The sequence below is a fragment of the Anguilla anguilla genome, chromosome 12, assembly GCF_013347855.1.
Source record: "Anguilla anguilla isolate fAngAng1 chromosome 12, fAngAng1.pri, whole genome shotgun sequence".
NCBI classification, from domain to species: domain Eukaryota; kingdom Metazoa; phylum Chordata; class Actinopteri; order Anguilliformes; family Anguillidae; genus Anguilla; species Anguilla anguilla.
The window spans coordinates 14,616,014-14,631,618 of record NC_049212.1 but is presented as its reverse complement, the minus strand read 5'-3'; the positions used below and the strand labels follow the sequence as shown (position 1 = coordinate 14,631,618).

The window sequence follows — 15,605 nt, the reverse complement described above, 5'->3', positions numbered from 1 at the left end:
GCACAGTTACTGAAAAAAAAAAATGCACACCAGAGGTAACATGCATGCCTTTTAAGACTTACATTCGCATCTCACATTATAAATTACATCCGTCCTTGTGAGAAACATGAACAGTGGAAAAACTCAAGGTAGTATTTTCTATTTTTTTCTTACAGTGGACCTTGTTAATTTGCCAAAACATTTGAACATAAGTAGTCTAAACATACTCTGGATCACAGCATGTTTATCTGTGTAGAATGCATGTTCAGAGGTGTTGAATAGGACCCTAAACCCCTTATTTGCATGATTATGTATCTCTGTGTTAAGAAGAATGTACCATGGAACTGGGTCTTATTTTACTTTATTGTGAAATACGGTAAACCTCAATGCGCAATATATGCAGTCTTCGTCTGAATATGTCTCACTGCCTTTTCTTTTTCCATTTTAAAACTTCAACTTTTCAACTCTTTTCTATGCATATATGTCTTTGTCTATAGTCATAAGCTAGTCTGGTAATAAACAGGAAGGAGGCTGGGACAGATCGGTATATGAAAGGGAGATAGTCCACCCTGCATACATATAGCTTTCAGAGGAAGAGGCGAGTGGAAGAAGATGCAAAAGCGCTGTGAATATGTGAATGTGCCGGGGTGTAAAGATGGCTGTCCCTCCCCGCTCTTCCGAGGGAACAGCAGAGGGGAAGGCTGGACAGCTCGGGGAACCGGTCTTCAGTTGTAGGATTGGGGCAGCCCTCTGGCAAAGTAAAACTTCTTCAGGGCGAACCAACCGCCCAGGACCAGCAGGGCGGCGCCTGCGCAGGCGAAGATCAGCCCCACCACCAGGCTGGTCACGTTGGTCTGGCTCCCTGCAGGCTTGTCAGCGCCACCTGATACAGCGAGAAGAACACGGTGAGAGACTGAGCCATAATCCCCATTATCAACACACAAGTACCCGTAACCAGCATCCCTCCATCACCACGACTCATACAACTAACACACATCTCTCACCCGCATCGCTCTCTCTCTCTCTCTCTCTCTCACCTGCATCTCTCTCTCTCTCTCTCTCACCTGTATCTCTCTCTCCCTCTCTCTCTCTCTCTCTTTCTCACCTGCATCTCTCCCTCTCTCTCTCTCTCTCTTTCTCACCTGCATCTCTCTCTCTCTCTCTCTCTCACACGCACGCACACAAAATCACTACAAATTTCAACACTGACTTTCAGAATGGTGTACTAACCATATGCAGAGGCTATGGGCTTGTCAACAGCATCTGTCACAAAAAATAAAATAAAAATAAGAATACGCTTCTGTGTGTGTGTATGTGTGTATAGCAGCCAAATCACAAACTATTGTAAGATGGCAACTGAATAAAACATCACATTACATGGGCCATTTCATTTCAAAGCCCAGATGGCACTAAATGAGCAGCTCTCCTCAGAAGGGTGTAAGCAGTAATGGACATAACAGCAACAGATGAACACAGAGGATGGGCGGTATGACAGGAAGGCGGGGCAGTAATCTTTTGTGCAGACGGGAGTAGGTTGAGTGACAGCAGGCCTTTACCGTAGTCCTTGACGGTGATGGGTCCTGCTGAAACTGTGGCTGAATCTTTCGATTCTGACCCAAAGGGGTCCGCGGCTCTCCTCTTCCTTCCGCTGGTGCAAGCCTGCAGCCAACACACAAGTCACAGTTGATCAATGCCGTCAGACTCCCTGGATCGGATTCACTCAAACGCAAATGAACACACAGGCTGTGACTCAACGAACATGGGCCCTTAACTTCGAGTGGGTGACCATTAAAAGCAAGAATTACCTGCCCTGTCAGTGCCGCAAACTGCAGCCGTCTACCAACACACTTTGTCTTGCAAATGCAAGCGTTAACCGTTTTCTTCTCAAATGGCTTAAGTTCAGCAATCACCACTGAGACTTTTTTGTGAGGAGAAAGTTTCAAAGTCAAAATGTGCAGGTAGACAGGTGTGTGGAATGGGCAGGTGTGCAGGGAAACAGGTGTGCAGCGCAAACAGGTGAGCAGACAGACAGGTGTGTGGAATGGGCAGGTGTGCAGGGAAACAGGTGTGCAGCGCAAACAGGTGAGCAGACAGACAGGTGTGTGGAACGGGCAGGTGTGCAGGTAAACAGGTGTGCGGTAGAGGAGCACAGAGAGGCCCACTCACTTTCAGCAGCGCCTGGCAGTTGCTGGGCTCGCAGAGACGCAGGATGCAGTGCAGGTAGAGGGTGGACTTGTCCAGGTTCCGATGCTGCACGAAGCGGAAGGCCTCGAAGTGGAAGCGCGACCGCTTTCCCACGCCGTTCTGCTCGATCTGCGTCATGGGATTCACAATGCACCTGCGCCACAAACGGTTAGCGCCGCTGCTACCTCGCACCGCTCCAACAAAACGGGAAGTATCGTCGCTGTCGCTAGTCCTAGCGGCCCTCGTGCGGCGGGCGTGGCTCGGCTAGTTCGCTAATAGTGAAGCACGGGCACAGGTGCGGTAAAGCGAAGGTCTCGTGACAGGTTACCGTGACAACATCCCCTGACAACGCAACCCTCAAATTCAGAAATAACGACGTTGCCCTTGGCTAGGGGCGAGTTCACCTTTAGCTGCCTAAGAAAAGTGAGAAGCCTGGGCTCAATCTCGCCTCGGACTCAGGGCAAATCCCTGACTCGTCAGTCAGACTCGCATTAGCAGTATTCCTGAATTACCATCGCTGAAATGAAAATACGAGAATATGAGTGAATTGTCCTCATACCCGATGAAGAAGTCGTGTTTTTCGGTGGCTGACACGTTGAAAGGGGTGGGGGTGGAGAAGCAGTGGTCCAGCAGCACATGGAAACTGATGAGACAAGCACACAGGAAAGCCAGCGCATCAGAGAACCAGGACAATTCAGGGGGTACAGAGAGGCACTGCACCACACCACTCAACATAATGGAAATTCAGAGAAGGTACTGTAGAGCACATGCCTGTGACATAACAAAACTGTCAATCAATCCATCAATTTGACACTGGATACAACAGAACAGTAGACAAAAGACTGGGGATAGATTAACTACATGAGATAGTTTAATTTAGTCTGCTGATCCACTGCGCTGTTATATGGTCCTGGTGCCTCAGTAGTCTCAGAGATCAATGCACTTCAGTGTCATTTTCAGTAGCAAATTAGAACTATTACTTTCTGTTTACTGGCTGATGTTTTTCCCTTAATTTCAGTTGCAAATGAAGCAATATCCTATGTTGCGTTGCAGCAGAGTGAGTGGTTAGAAGTGCAGTCTTACTTTCCCGTCAGGTTTGTGGCCTTGACCTCCACGTACACCTTGGTGCGCAACTCAAGCCCCGTCTCTGGGACCACGAGCGGGTACCCGTAATTAGTGTCCTGCAACCCCAAAACCAGGAGGGTCATGTTAGGGTCTGGTAGGCACAACACTATAATCTCATGCAGTGAAACATCTATGCGTGATTATGCATATCCACAGCAATACATCCGGTCTCTACACATTCTGGAGAGTATACGGATTACAGTCATGGCATTGGATGGAAATGCCTTCCTTCCTTTTAAGAATGTAATATTTATATTCTTATATTTTTTATTCATTCTATATATCAGATTTTATAAACTGTCTGGCTAACATATTCATAATTTTAGATTGCTGTCAATATAAACACTGCATTAAATATATACATATCTTATATACAATCAATAGATCCATGTATATAAGGATGACGATTTAGACATGCTTCATGTACTAGTATATTGTAGCCTTGAGTGGTGGGATGAATCAAGGTTCAATAAAAACCTTTATCCAGCCACAGCGTAATTATTTTATGGATTTAAAACCCCAGCCATAGAATAGATATGTCAGTGGGCCTTGAGATGAAACCATTCTGGAGCAATTGGTATAGAGATCAGGGTTTCTCTCCCACTCACGTTGTACACACTCATGCTGAGAGTGTTGATGAAGGTGCCGTTGCTATCAGTGGTGGCTACCGAGACTGAAGACCTGCGAGGAAGAGGGGAAATGAGAGGTGGGGCGGGGAAAGGAGAGAGACGGAGAGGGAGAGCGAGAGAAAGCGAGAGAAAAGCAAGGGCACAAGCAAAAAAAAAAAAACTTTTTAAGGACTACTGCTCCACACATACAACTGTAAGTCCATTCTCAACTACAGTTCAGCCTTTAAAAAAAAAATCTGTTTAAACTAAATGGACAGGCTGAATGCATGGATATTTGGTAAGACTGATATTTGGTATCATTGATCATTATCTCAAATCATAAGAGGACAGTGTCGGTGCCCTTTATTGAATAAAACGCCCAGTTGCATTTGGGAGGTTGTGTGTGTGTGTGTGTGTGTGTGTGTGTGTGTGTGTGTGTGAGTGGGCAGGACTCACGAGGTGATCTCGGTGTTGTTGATGAAGTACTCCAGCGGGTACTTGCAGGAGAAGTGGTAGTACAGGTCGGTGGAGTAGCTGATCATGCCCGTGGTGGACTGGGGCGTGTCTATGAAGCTGGTGATGATGACCGACTGGATCCTGGAGAAGGAGCTGAAGACGCCGGGCCCGGGCTCCTCGTCGACGATCTGCCAGCGAGCGGCGCCGCAGACACAATCACAGACACAATCACAGACACCCAATCAGACACAGACACATACACAGACACAGAGTTAGATACGCCAAGTGACAGACGCAATCACAGACACAGACACAGACACCGAATCAGACACAGACACATACACAGACACAGAGTTAGATACGCCAAGTGACAGACGCAATCACAGACACAGACACAGGCACCAAATCAGACACAGACACATACACAGACACAGAGTCAGATACGCCAAGTGACAGACGCAATCACAGACACAGACACAGGCACCAAATCAGACACAGACAGGCTGAATACTGGCGGAAAGACCCTTCGCCTTACATACACAGACACAGAGTCAGATACGCCAAGTGACAGACGCAATCACAGACACAGACACAGAGTCAGATATGGCAAGTCACAGACACTGTGTAAAAGACAGGTCCAACATCTGCGATTTGAGTCACATTTGATGCACTTGATTCACACACATGACAAACATGCCTTCAAAACTATGCCCAGATACAAATACTGGCGGAAAGACCCTTCGCCTTACGTGATGAAGGCCTTATTTGCTTAGCAAATGCTATTAGTCAGGGAATAGAAATATGATCAATTTTTATTTAAAACTTCTGAATAATCTAAAGAGGAAAAAAATAATATTCAACAGGAGTTGACTGCAGTGATGGTCCATTTACGAGCTCATAACTATCCCACTGACTCGCACGTCTATGTCGTAGCGGTTAACTAGCTTGGTTTGTAACCAGAGGAGCGCAGGTTTGAATGTGAGGAAGACGAGCGGGCTCCTGCGGTGCTCTCAGCGCGCGAGGCCGAGGCGCGGGCTCTCACCTGCAGGGACTGGCGGCACGGGTTGTCCAGGCTGTGGTTGACGGGCAGCTGGTAGCGGATGACGGGCGGGTTCACGCTGGTGTCGTTGACGCCCTTGCAGAGGCTGTTGTTGTGCTGGCTGTTCAGCGCCAGGCTGCCGAACTCGAACCCGGCCCACTGCGCGGTGCACAGGTTCACCTCCAGCGTGATGGTGTTGGCCCCGCAGTCCACCCGCAGGTCTCTGCTGTCTGCGCGGGGCGGGGCGCGGGGCCGAGAGAGAGGAGCGGGGGAGGGGGGGAGAGGCGCGGAGGGTTAGGGCTGCCGTTAGCTGAAGGAGGTTTCTCAGAACGGTGCCCGGAGGAAGACTCACCTGGGACCCGGTTGTACACGGAGGAGCAGTTGTACTCGACACTTTGTCCTGGGTATGGAACCAGGGCCATCACGAAGAGACCGAGGAAAAGCATCTTCTCTGCTGGAGAGAGAAAGAGAAACAAAAATGAAGGATATGTACATTCCTGTCCATGCCTTTATGAACTTTAGAATTTCATTCATTCATCAACTAGTTTATATTGTGTTTATTGATGTCATACTTGTAGTTCATTTTGCGATTGGATATGTGTTATTTGATTGATATTTCAGAACGATCAATCTTTCCCTGATTCCTGAACGACAGCTTCAAATGAAACCTATCTGAAGGAGAAGGTCAGCCTCACTGGGAATGAATTTATGGTTTTGGTAAAAAGAGAGAAAAATCCAGAGGGCTTACTTTTGATTAAGTACTGTTCATCACTCAGAACAAGACACAGCTTCAGTAAGAAAACCCAAAGCAAAGATTACTATCGATTATTTCACACAGTGCCTGGCTTAACAAAGTTACATTACACTCTTATCCTTAAAAAAGATTATTATAATTATCTCATCACACAGGTGTTATTTGTAATCCGGTGAAGTTAAATATTGAAGTTACATGTGTAGACAAAGAATATTCTGTCAAAAAAACAGTGCCACTATGTGTGAGTAACATAGCTACAATATTATAATAAATAAATATTTTTAAAACACATTTACAAATGAAACAAAGGTAATAACACAGATAAAAATGTCTGGTAAACAAGATATAGATTGTAAATAGATTTTGGAGAGCATATTAGGGCGATGGCTTTATTTCACCTACCTGTTGGGGTCCTGTGGATAGTGTCAGTGTGCATCTAGAGGATAAATTGGTCTTATATAGCACCCTGCCAGGACTTAATGTCCACCCACAATTCAGAGGTACAGGGGTGTGTCCCCCTGCTCCACCTCACCCCCCCCCCCCCCCACCCACCCACCTCCAACAATCATCACTTCCTCCCACAGTAACCCTGTATCACCAGCATAAGTGTGCATCACACACGTGTCGAAGGTAGTGCCTCAGGTAAACCTGTACATTTCAGTTTGAAATTTCTTCTGACCTGAGGGGGAGGGAGGGAGGGAGGGAGGGTGGGGGGGGGGGGGGGTGAACATGGGTGTGGGCAGGGGACAGACAGCCTTCTGCATTGTTTCAGGGTTTTTCCAGAATGTTATTCCATTTGAAAAGAAGAAAGGCTAAATGGTGCCTGGTGCCTGGGAGTGTGGTTGCACATTATTAAAGTGATATAACTGTGGGGAATAGAGTTTCAGGTGGGACTCTATATGTGTGTGTGCCTGTGTGTGTGTGTGTGTGTGCGTGCGTGTGTATGTGTGTTTAAGATTTGTGCTTTAGCATTTGGTTTTACTGTCTTCATAATAATGTATGAATGAATAGCTGATTTCAAAATATTGGAATATTTACATGCAGGTTACTATCAACCTTGCTTTTAAACATTTCTGTACTGTTGCACAGATGATGCCAACCATTTTAACTAAAGCATTCTGGCCTAAGCCAAATGGTTTGTTGTATAAATAGAAAATATTTCTTTTTTATCTTTTTACTCCCTACAGCACATACTTTTCACCTGCAGGTAACTTTGTGTTCTACAGTATGTATTCATACACTCAGCAGTAATAGATGGCCATTCAGTGCATGTTGTACAATTTGTAACTAAATATATCTGTTGGCAGCGACTTTATCATTACAATAAGAGCCAAGTTGTCAGTACAAACTTATATTGCCCCTCATGGGGCAAATACAATTCTGCTGAATTGAACAGCATTGAATTACATTTTCTACAACTTGATGTCCCTTTTGATTTCAAACTGATGTGTACACTAAAATATGGGATGTGGCAATCCATTGCATCTCCTTTACTGCACATCCACTGAAAAATCCTTCTTATTCCTTAAGATAAGGGATTCCATATATTCAACTGTCTCAGAGTTCCCCGCATGCCTTGAAAACTGTCTTATGAAATGTCAAAATGAAAAAGAGCGGTTGGCTTCCGTACAGTGAAGGGCATCTTTGTTTCCGTGGGGAACAAACAAACAGAATTCTGGAAATCTGATAACCTGTGCCATGGGGGTAATTCAGCGCTCCAAAAATAGGCTTTGTCAGCCTCACTCGCAGGTGAAACCCCCCTCTTCCATTATGCTATGTAACTTACAAGAGCTTTCCTCAACAGTCTTACTGTAGCTATGGGCTCCTGCTCCCGTTTGACTGAGAGAGATCTTTGTCGGATGCAAAGGGCGAGACGGAACATCCAGTTTTGTTTGTGCCAAACCGCCGTTGGTCAGAGAACACATCTGTCACATTATACAGATACATTTCATCCAGTGACAGCCATCTTACACTTTGTTGTACACAGTTAAAAAGGACCTTGCCAAAGGAGACATCTTTTTTATGGAGGAGAGTCCATGCTGGTTTGAAATGCTGCCTGATCATATTCTCACATTGAGAATGATCCCAGATTGCTGTAGGGAGGTTGGGGACGCATTCTCTGCAAAATGCCTTCCAATTATGTAAGACGAGGGCTCTCAGATTCAGGGACTCCAGAATGTTCCAGAAGAAAATGAACAGAAGCCTCTCGTTGCTTTGGAACGCATCTGACCAGTGCTGTGTTCTGCCTGTTGTCTGGTCAGCGACGAAAGAGCGGGCAAACAGAATCGCAGACTTTGTCAGGAGCCTCTTGTTCCACGTACCCCCGTGCAATGCCTGTTCTGTACAGGCAGGCCAACGGTCAGAGAAGCTGTGCTCTGTGGATGGGGTCCTCACAATCAGGGAGGTCTGACAGCTCTCTGAAATGGCTAGCACTTCAGGATTTATGTAGGATGTACATTTTCCCAAAAACAGGGGTGATTGTTGGTTGAAGTATTTTTAAGAAAGATTGTTGTTGAAGTAATTTTTAAAAATCTTTGGGACCAGGTGTGAATTACCCAGCAGAAACCTGGGCCCTTCAGGTGCTGGGTTGAGTGGCATTGCAGAAGTGCATGGTCCTTTCATATTGCCTATAGTTTTTAATAAGGAAATGAGGGTGTGGACAGCACAGTGGTGCAGTGGGTAGCACTGTCACCTCACAGTAAAATGGTCCTGGGACTGAATCCAGCCTGGCTCTTAAATACCTCATAGGTATGAGTGTGTAAGTGAATGGTGAGTGAATGGTGTGTGTGCCCTGCTATAGACTGGCAACCTGTCCAGTGTATTCCTGCCTCTCGCCCAATGCATGCTTGGATAGGCTCCAGCACCCCCCGATAAGGGTAATCCCTTCTGTTCTGTTTTAATGTGTAGCTGCACCTCCAATTATAAACAAACCAATAAAATTAGGATTTGATATCAGATTATGTGGATGTACCCGATTAACCAGCAGAAAGGCACATTACTGGCTGTAGAGCCACCCAGGAGGAGAGAGAGCCTTTTTTTTTTTACATACTTCCAGCTGTGCAGGACTGTGCAGGCATCAGGCATATGCATCTACTCAATTGAGATATGCAACTGCTTAACTCCAGATTGGGTGGCCCAAGATGAGTTGGACTGAATATCGTTAGTTTAGCTTGCTCTAAACCATGCCCAGAAATGGAAAATGTGAGTTCTCATTCCATTGCTTCGTCCTTTATGAAAACTCATTATTCAGTGCTACAAGGCATGGATGACTTCAATTATAAAACAGGCAGTACACGCATTAAAAGGAGCCTTGTTTCTATATTACATTTGGCCAAATTCCCAAATGAAAACGCAGCTTTTAAAAAAACAGATCCAGGAACACTTAAATATAGCCCACAATCATTCAAACCACATTTTATATAACATTACATTATATTAGAGGCATTTAGCAGACGCTCTCATCCAAAGCGACTTACACAACTTTTACATAGCATTTACATTATATCAATTTATACAGCTGCTGGATATATACAGAATGCAGGTTAAGTACCTTGCTGAAGGACACAATGACAGTGCCCTACCGAACCTGTGACCTTCAGGTTACTGTACGAGACCAGATCCTTACTCATTACACTACACTGCTGCCTCGCTCGCTTTTCTTGCAAAGCAGAATGTTGTTGTGTACAGTTTCCTTTGATTTTATCCAATTCAGTTATTTCCTGCCAATGGCCACTGATCATTCTGAAAAGTTGTCACGTTTGTTGATCAAGCAAATGAACGTCAAACATATTTAGAACTTTCTTTACATTCACAAAGAGATATATTTTTCTGAATTTTAAGTTGTTATACACCACATAAAAAGTATGTGCTTAGTTCATTGTGTTTTGACCAAAAGAATATTAATAAAGAGAGGGAAAGGCAAAAGGAGCTCTGAACGCTGCTGTTGACTGTAACTGGACACGGCACACTTTTTGGGTTGGGTTACATAAGGATGGCTTTGTCCGTTAAAAAGAAACGAAACCTCAGGAAATGTACTGATCAGATTCTGTGTTTTAATGAAAGTGTCATACAATATTTACAATTCAATAATGGGCTATCAAATGCACTGATATTCAGGTGTAGGCCTATGTGTAGGCGAATGTCAATATTATTCTTTAGTCAAAATTCAGACTACATTCACATAGAATTATAAAACCATTTTTTAACATTATATCTTAACATATAATGTTCACAAGATAAGTTTAACGCGGAATTAAAAGGGCCACGCCTTCTTTTCACCCCAAGGGCGGATGCAGGCCTATTACATCCCCACTTAAATATGCCGAGCCAGGATACAAACCTAACGCATTACATAAAACAACTAAACTATGTAGTTTGGCGGTTTTCTCAACAACAACAAATTAAGTAAATTCTGTAAAAGTATGTAGGACGACAAGCTGCTGCAACGACCACTCTGCAATCGGGCTTCACTTCAGCATCTTTCGTGGAACAGCGATGTATTCATGCGGTCGCAACAATGAGCTCTGTAAATCGATCGCAGCCCTAGCAATAACCAACGGCAATCACGCTCGTTTAAGACGCCGATTTGTTTCGGAAAGGAGATAGGCTGAGAATTGTCGCTTTGGTAAAGAAATACCCCACTGTGCACCGCCACGCTGTGATTCATGCAACTCCTTACCTAGAGGACAGGAATACATCCTCTCAGTCACACTGTGACCAGCTAATTTCTCTTTTTTAATATATAGTGTCACTTTCTCGAGATTGCGTCAGATATCAACAGCCATTGTGAACGACTGAACCTCGCCCTTTAAGTAGCATTTCGAGACGTATTTGCCCTGAAGATCACCTAAGATTATGACAAAGAATACCCTCTCAAAACTGAATATTTTCTAAAATGCGTCAGCAGGTAGCCTAATATATGCAGACTGCACGTGCGGCTCTCCCAAAGTGAACGAGTCTCCCCTGCAGGTATCCGATGTTTATTAACGCTGGACAGTTTTGCCATTTCGTTATAGGCTATTTCGGTTGCGACCAAGTATGACGGGAATCTACATTCATGAATCAGGACATTAAATGACTTAATGCACCGTTCAGAAGTGTAATGAACTAATGTATGCTTACAAGTGCACGAGGTAAGGGATTAGCATGTTCAGGGGGCCTAATTTCAAAGGAAGTATGACCAATAGGCCTACGATTTTAAATCTCTGAACAGTCTAAGTGAAATCTACGCTTGCAGTAGATAGCCTATATATAGCCCCCATCTGAATACTCCTTCTTGTCAGTCGCATCCCTTCTCCCTTCCTTTCGGACTGAGTTTGGGAAGCACTGAATGACTTTATCCACCCTACCCCAAGAGGCTTAAGGCTTTTCTTTTCAAGGACAACATATTTTATAGGTTCATGTCTAACATCTTATTCTTCTCAGATTTTTTACATTACCAGTTCCAGGAGCCCAAACTCATCACCTGTTTCAACACTGCATTTCACCCCCCCAGCCTCCTAAGACCTGACAAAGTTCTTTAAAGTTTAAGTTTTACCATTTTCGACATAATTCAAATGCACTGGATGACACATATGTTGCAGTGAAGTATTTTCAATAATAAAAATGTTGTTGGAAATATTTCACTGCAAGTCTCATGAAGTGTAGGTTTCGATGAGAGGCGAATCTTATGAAAAAGCAAGGCAACTGCCGGGGGTGCCGAACGTTGGGCGGCCCCCTGAGGCCGGGTTTTAGGAGTTTCGGGTAACATGAGCAAATCAGTCAGAAAGGCCCCATGGGATTTTCTGCCTAAACCCCCCATCTCCAGAACAGCCTCTGGTTTCAGCACAGCAGAACACATGGCTCTTGGGATTAAGACCAGAGACTCATGTCCCCTATATATAACTTCCAGGCCTTAGGAGGTTAGTGATGCATTCTTCCATCATGTTCAGTTTAAGTGCTGCAGTTTTTAAACGAGTAAGCAACTTTATTCCATTGCTCTGGTCAGGAGGTCTGAGTAAATGCTTCCCCCTGCTGGTCAACAGAGAAAACCTGAAAATGATTTTACCTAAAATGCTCATTTTATAAATGTACCGGAGTTTGAAAACGGAAGTTCTTTAGGCAATTATAAATCTTTCTATAGCAATTACAAAGTGCTTCATATAGACAAAAATAAAGAACAAGTGAGAAATGAACAATAATAAAAAACAGAAGAAAAGTAAACCGAAAACCATATAAGTAAATTTAAACCGTTTTCAAAAGGTTTTGCAATATATGCAATACACTCTTCAGATCAGGTAGTTGACAATGTTGTTCCAAAGGGTGGGTGCTAGGATAGAGAATGCAAGATCAGCCTTTATAGAACGTCTGGAGTGGGGAACAACCAACAGACCTTTGCCGGAGGATTTAAGTGACCTAGCAGGGATGTGCAGTGCTAGTAATACTGAAATACGGGGCGGAGCCAGATCATGCAGTGCATTATAGGAAATAATTTTTAAATCTATTAGAAATCCAACAGGCAGCCAGTGCAAGGAAGCTAATACTAGGGAGATGAGACCTGTGAGAGCTTCTAGTCAGAAGTCAAGCGGCAGCATTGTGAACCAACTGGAGTCTTGATATCGCAGAGAAACTAAAGTAGGAAAATCAATTGCAATCGAAACGAGAATATTAAAAGCATGAATATTCCCTCAGTAGGTTTCCGTGAGAGAACCAAGGTATGGTAGAAGACTTGCATCAAGTACTAGGACATCTAGAAAACTAGAAACTCGGGTATATTTGGAGATTGACTCCTACAGCAGGGAGGAAAAAAAAAAAAACAAAACCAAAAGTTTAAAACGTAATATTTTATTTTTCAGATCAATCTTTTCAGGGTTTCACGTTTAGATTTAAAAGACAACATAAAACACAATTTAATAAAATTCTAGAAATATTTAAAAACAAACACAAGGCTTTTGTCACATGGTCACATAAATAATTTCATATTTAAAGCTATTCAAAACAAAAAGGAGCGGAGCCGGACGGGCCAGGAGACACACAGAGGCCGCGCTTAAGAGCGGCCCTTGCTGACCCAGTGGTACCGGTCCACACGCGGGCCCGAAAAAAAGGAGGAAGGACGGTAGTTCTTAAAAGACTTGTGCTGTGGGTAGTATCCCGCCGAGGACTGGTGCTGCTGGTAGCCATCTCCAGGGTAGGCCTTCCTCTTCTGAAACTGGCCCCAGGGCGGCAGAGAGGAGGGAGCAAACTCACTCGCCTGGAAGGTAAGGAGAGAGGGGGAGACCAGTCAATCAACTGCAAGACCGGCCTGAAGCCACTCCCAGACACAGGGCTGAGGCATTTTGTGGAGAATAGAATTTGATTGTTTTTATACAGTGTATGTTACAATGTGCTTCACAGACAACCCTGGCCTAGACCCCCAACAGGAGCAAGCCTAAAGCAACAGTGGCAAGAAAAAACTTCCTGTGGCAGATGGGAAGAAACTAGGCTCAAGGGGGAAACCCATTCTCCTCTGGTCAGCTCAGGGTGTAATCAGACACAGATCCAGTTTTAGAAACAAATAGGGCCTCACCATGGTCTGAGACCACCACCGATCGTTCGATATCAAACCTGGGCCCACGCCAAGACAGCAGGACGTCGTCCTACGAAAGCCTGCTCTGGAACACACCTGGCAGGCGACTCACCTGGTAAACGCTGTTGGGGTTGCTGACGGTGGGGATGGTCTTGAGCTCAGCCACCGAGCTGCTGCAGCTGCTAATGCTGCTGCTGAGGCTGCTGCTGACGCTGCTGCTCATGCTGCTGTTGCAGTTGCCCGCCTCCTCGTCAGAGGACGTCCCCGAATGGTAGTCGGAGGAGGCCCTCTCCACGGCGCTGTCGATCCTGCGGGAGAACTCGCTCCGCTCCCCCCGGCCCTCCAGCTGAGCCACGCAAAACGGGGTCGTCTTCTCTCCGTACCTTTCCAAAAAAAAGCATTACCTCCGGTAGTAAACCATGAAAGAACATCAATATGCATACTGTACTTTGTAACAGATATACAACTCTTTTGTAGAACTTGGTGTCTGTGCCCTCTACTGGCCAAAAAAGGTGTAACAGTTCAGTCACCTGCAAGACACTTCACCTGGATCCACCCAGATCGTGATCTCCTTCGGCAGCCCCAAGTCCTCGTGATCGATCTCACTGCGCCTGCAGGCTCTCTCCAGGATTGGGTCTTTCACCTGGGCCTTGTTCATACGCAGACACCTGCTCCAAAACCAGAAGAGGAAATTGTGTCATTCAGGTTTGTACCTCTGGCATGATAATGAGTCAGCTCACTTTGGACACAAGGCATTCACTTTTCCCCTGATCACCACTAATGTTCTCATGGTCTTTAGCTAATGATTAGAATGAACTTTCAAAGTTGAGTTGATAATTTTATTCAGTGTCAAATGCTGAAAGGAAAGCAACCCTACATTTATCCACTTTATAATTGAATTAAATACCACTACATTTCAGGGAAATGAGAAAATGGCCTACACAAAAATGCTGTGTGATTGTACTGTGCAGAGAAATGTCACTGTACAATCAAGGATGCTCGTTAGGGGTCCATCATACATATTTTTTTAAATCTGCCAAATTGCCTTTTTTGAATTGACACAATGGACCGATCTAGAGTCTTGAAGGAACAGATTACAGGAAATGAATGTTCTTCCTCAGCACTTTATGTACAAGTAGAAATATTTGCGTTTCCTTTGTGACTAGTTAAGGATGCAGCCAGATGGCCGTCTGGTCTCGTTCTACTTTTTTTTTGTTTTTTCCCCAAACGGAGCATTGACTGCAGTGGTCCTTATGACGGCTGTGTAACATCCTGGTTCTGGCTTGTTTGGTTGGCAGACAAATGACATCGGTTTGGCTTTAGATTATGAAAGGAGTCTGACCACCATAGTCCACAGATTAATTTGCATTACATTGTAGAATGAACAGATAAAATATGGCCGCATTGTCTGAACGTTATGCGCCGTCACTATGCAAGATACGTGCCAATTCCATGAGAAGCCCCATGAGTACCAATAGCTTCAGGACTGGGAACGGTCCTGGTTCATCACTCACCGGAAGGCCTGGCCTTTGGAAGGATTGTCCGGATACCAGTGAGTTTTGTAATGTTCAAAGAGAACTGAAGTGAGCTCCACTGCAAACTTTTCTCTGCTGCTTCTGTCCAATTTTCCGTGTTTCTTCGCTAGTCTCGTGACAAAGAAAACAGTGGCCGCAATTTCTTCCTTCATTTTTCTCCAGTACAACGTGGAACCGTAAAGTCGCACAATTGTGATATTTCTAAAAACGTCCGATTAAAAATATATAGACATTTATATAGTGTAGACCCGCAAAAGTAAGATCAAGTGAATTTCCCTATAGCCACAGAGCAAAATAAATATGTTTGGTAGTGTTGTAGTTTTAAACAGCGGAGTCAGACAACTTTTTCCTGCACCAATGTCGCATTGTTGTAGGTTAGTAC

General features: G+C 44.6%; 2 protein-coding genes across 2 annotated transcripts; both read right to left on the bottom strand.

The window, feature by feature from the left end:
* Positions 1 to 54: 54 nt before the first annotated feature.
* LOC118209256 (zona pellucida-like domain-containing protein 1) lies at positions 55 to 5,837 on the bottom strand. Its single transcript, XM_035384453.1, has 10 exons — positions 5,744 to 5,837; positions 5,395 to 5,621; positions 4,353 to 4,540; positions 3,897 to 3,969; positions 3,247 to 3,344; positions 2,723 to 2,806; positions 2,146 to 2,317; positions 1,536 to 1,638; positions 1,210 to 1,242; positions 55 to 862 (listed from the first exon to the last, which is right to left on the bottom strand). Exons 1-10 carry the CDS (start codon positions 5,835 to 5,837, stop codon positions 705 to 707), a joined length of 1,230 nt encoding a protein of 409 aa, XP_035240344.1. The 3' UTR covers positions 55 to 704.
* Positions 5,838 to 12,951: 7,114 nt separating this feature from the next.
* On the bottom strand, positions 12,952 to 15,602 carry btg4 (B-cell translocation gene 4). The gene is made up of 4 exons (XM_035384498.1): positions 15,203 to 15,602; positions 14,219 to 14,356; positions 13,801 to 14,071; positions 12,952 to 13,373 (listed from the first exon to the last, which is right to left on the bottom strand). Exons 1-4 carry the CDS (start codon positions 15,373 to 15,375, stop codon positions 13,170 to 13,172), a joined length of 786 nt encoding a protein of 261 aa, XP_035240389.1. The 5' UTR covers positions 15,376 to 15,602; the 3' UTR covers positions 12,952 to 13,169.
* Positions 15,603 to 15,605: the final 3 nt, after the last annotated feature.

Bases quoted from the DNA above. Each gene is read 5' to 3' on its own strand.
- btg4 (XM_035384498.1), bottom strand. From the start codon at position 15,375: ATGAAGGAAGAAATTGCGGCCACTGTTTTCTTTGTCACGAGACTAGCG. The intron at 14,357-15,202 runs GTGAGTGATGAA...GTTTTGGAGCAG, and splicing joins TCCAAAGGCCAGGCCTTCCG to GTGTCTGCGTATGAACAAGG. The intron at 13,374-13,800 runs GTGAGTCGCCTG...CTTACCTTCCAG, and splicing joins ACCCCAACAGCGTTTACCAG to GCGAGTGAGTTTGCTCCCTC.
- LOC118209256 (XM_035384453.1), bottom strand. From the start codon at position 5,837: ATGCTTTTCCTCGGTCTCTTCGTGATGGCCCTGGTTCCATACCCAGGA. The intron at 1,639-2,145 runs GTGAGTGGGCCT...TGTTGGCTGCAG, and splicing joins ACTGCCAGGCGCTGCTGAAA to GCTTGCACCAGCGGAAGGAA. The intron at 1,243-1,535 runs GTAAAGGCCTGC...TTTTTGTGACAG, and splicing joins CATCACCGTCAAGGACTACG to ATGCTGTTGACAAGCCCATA.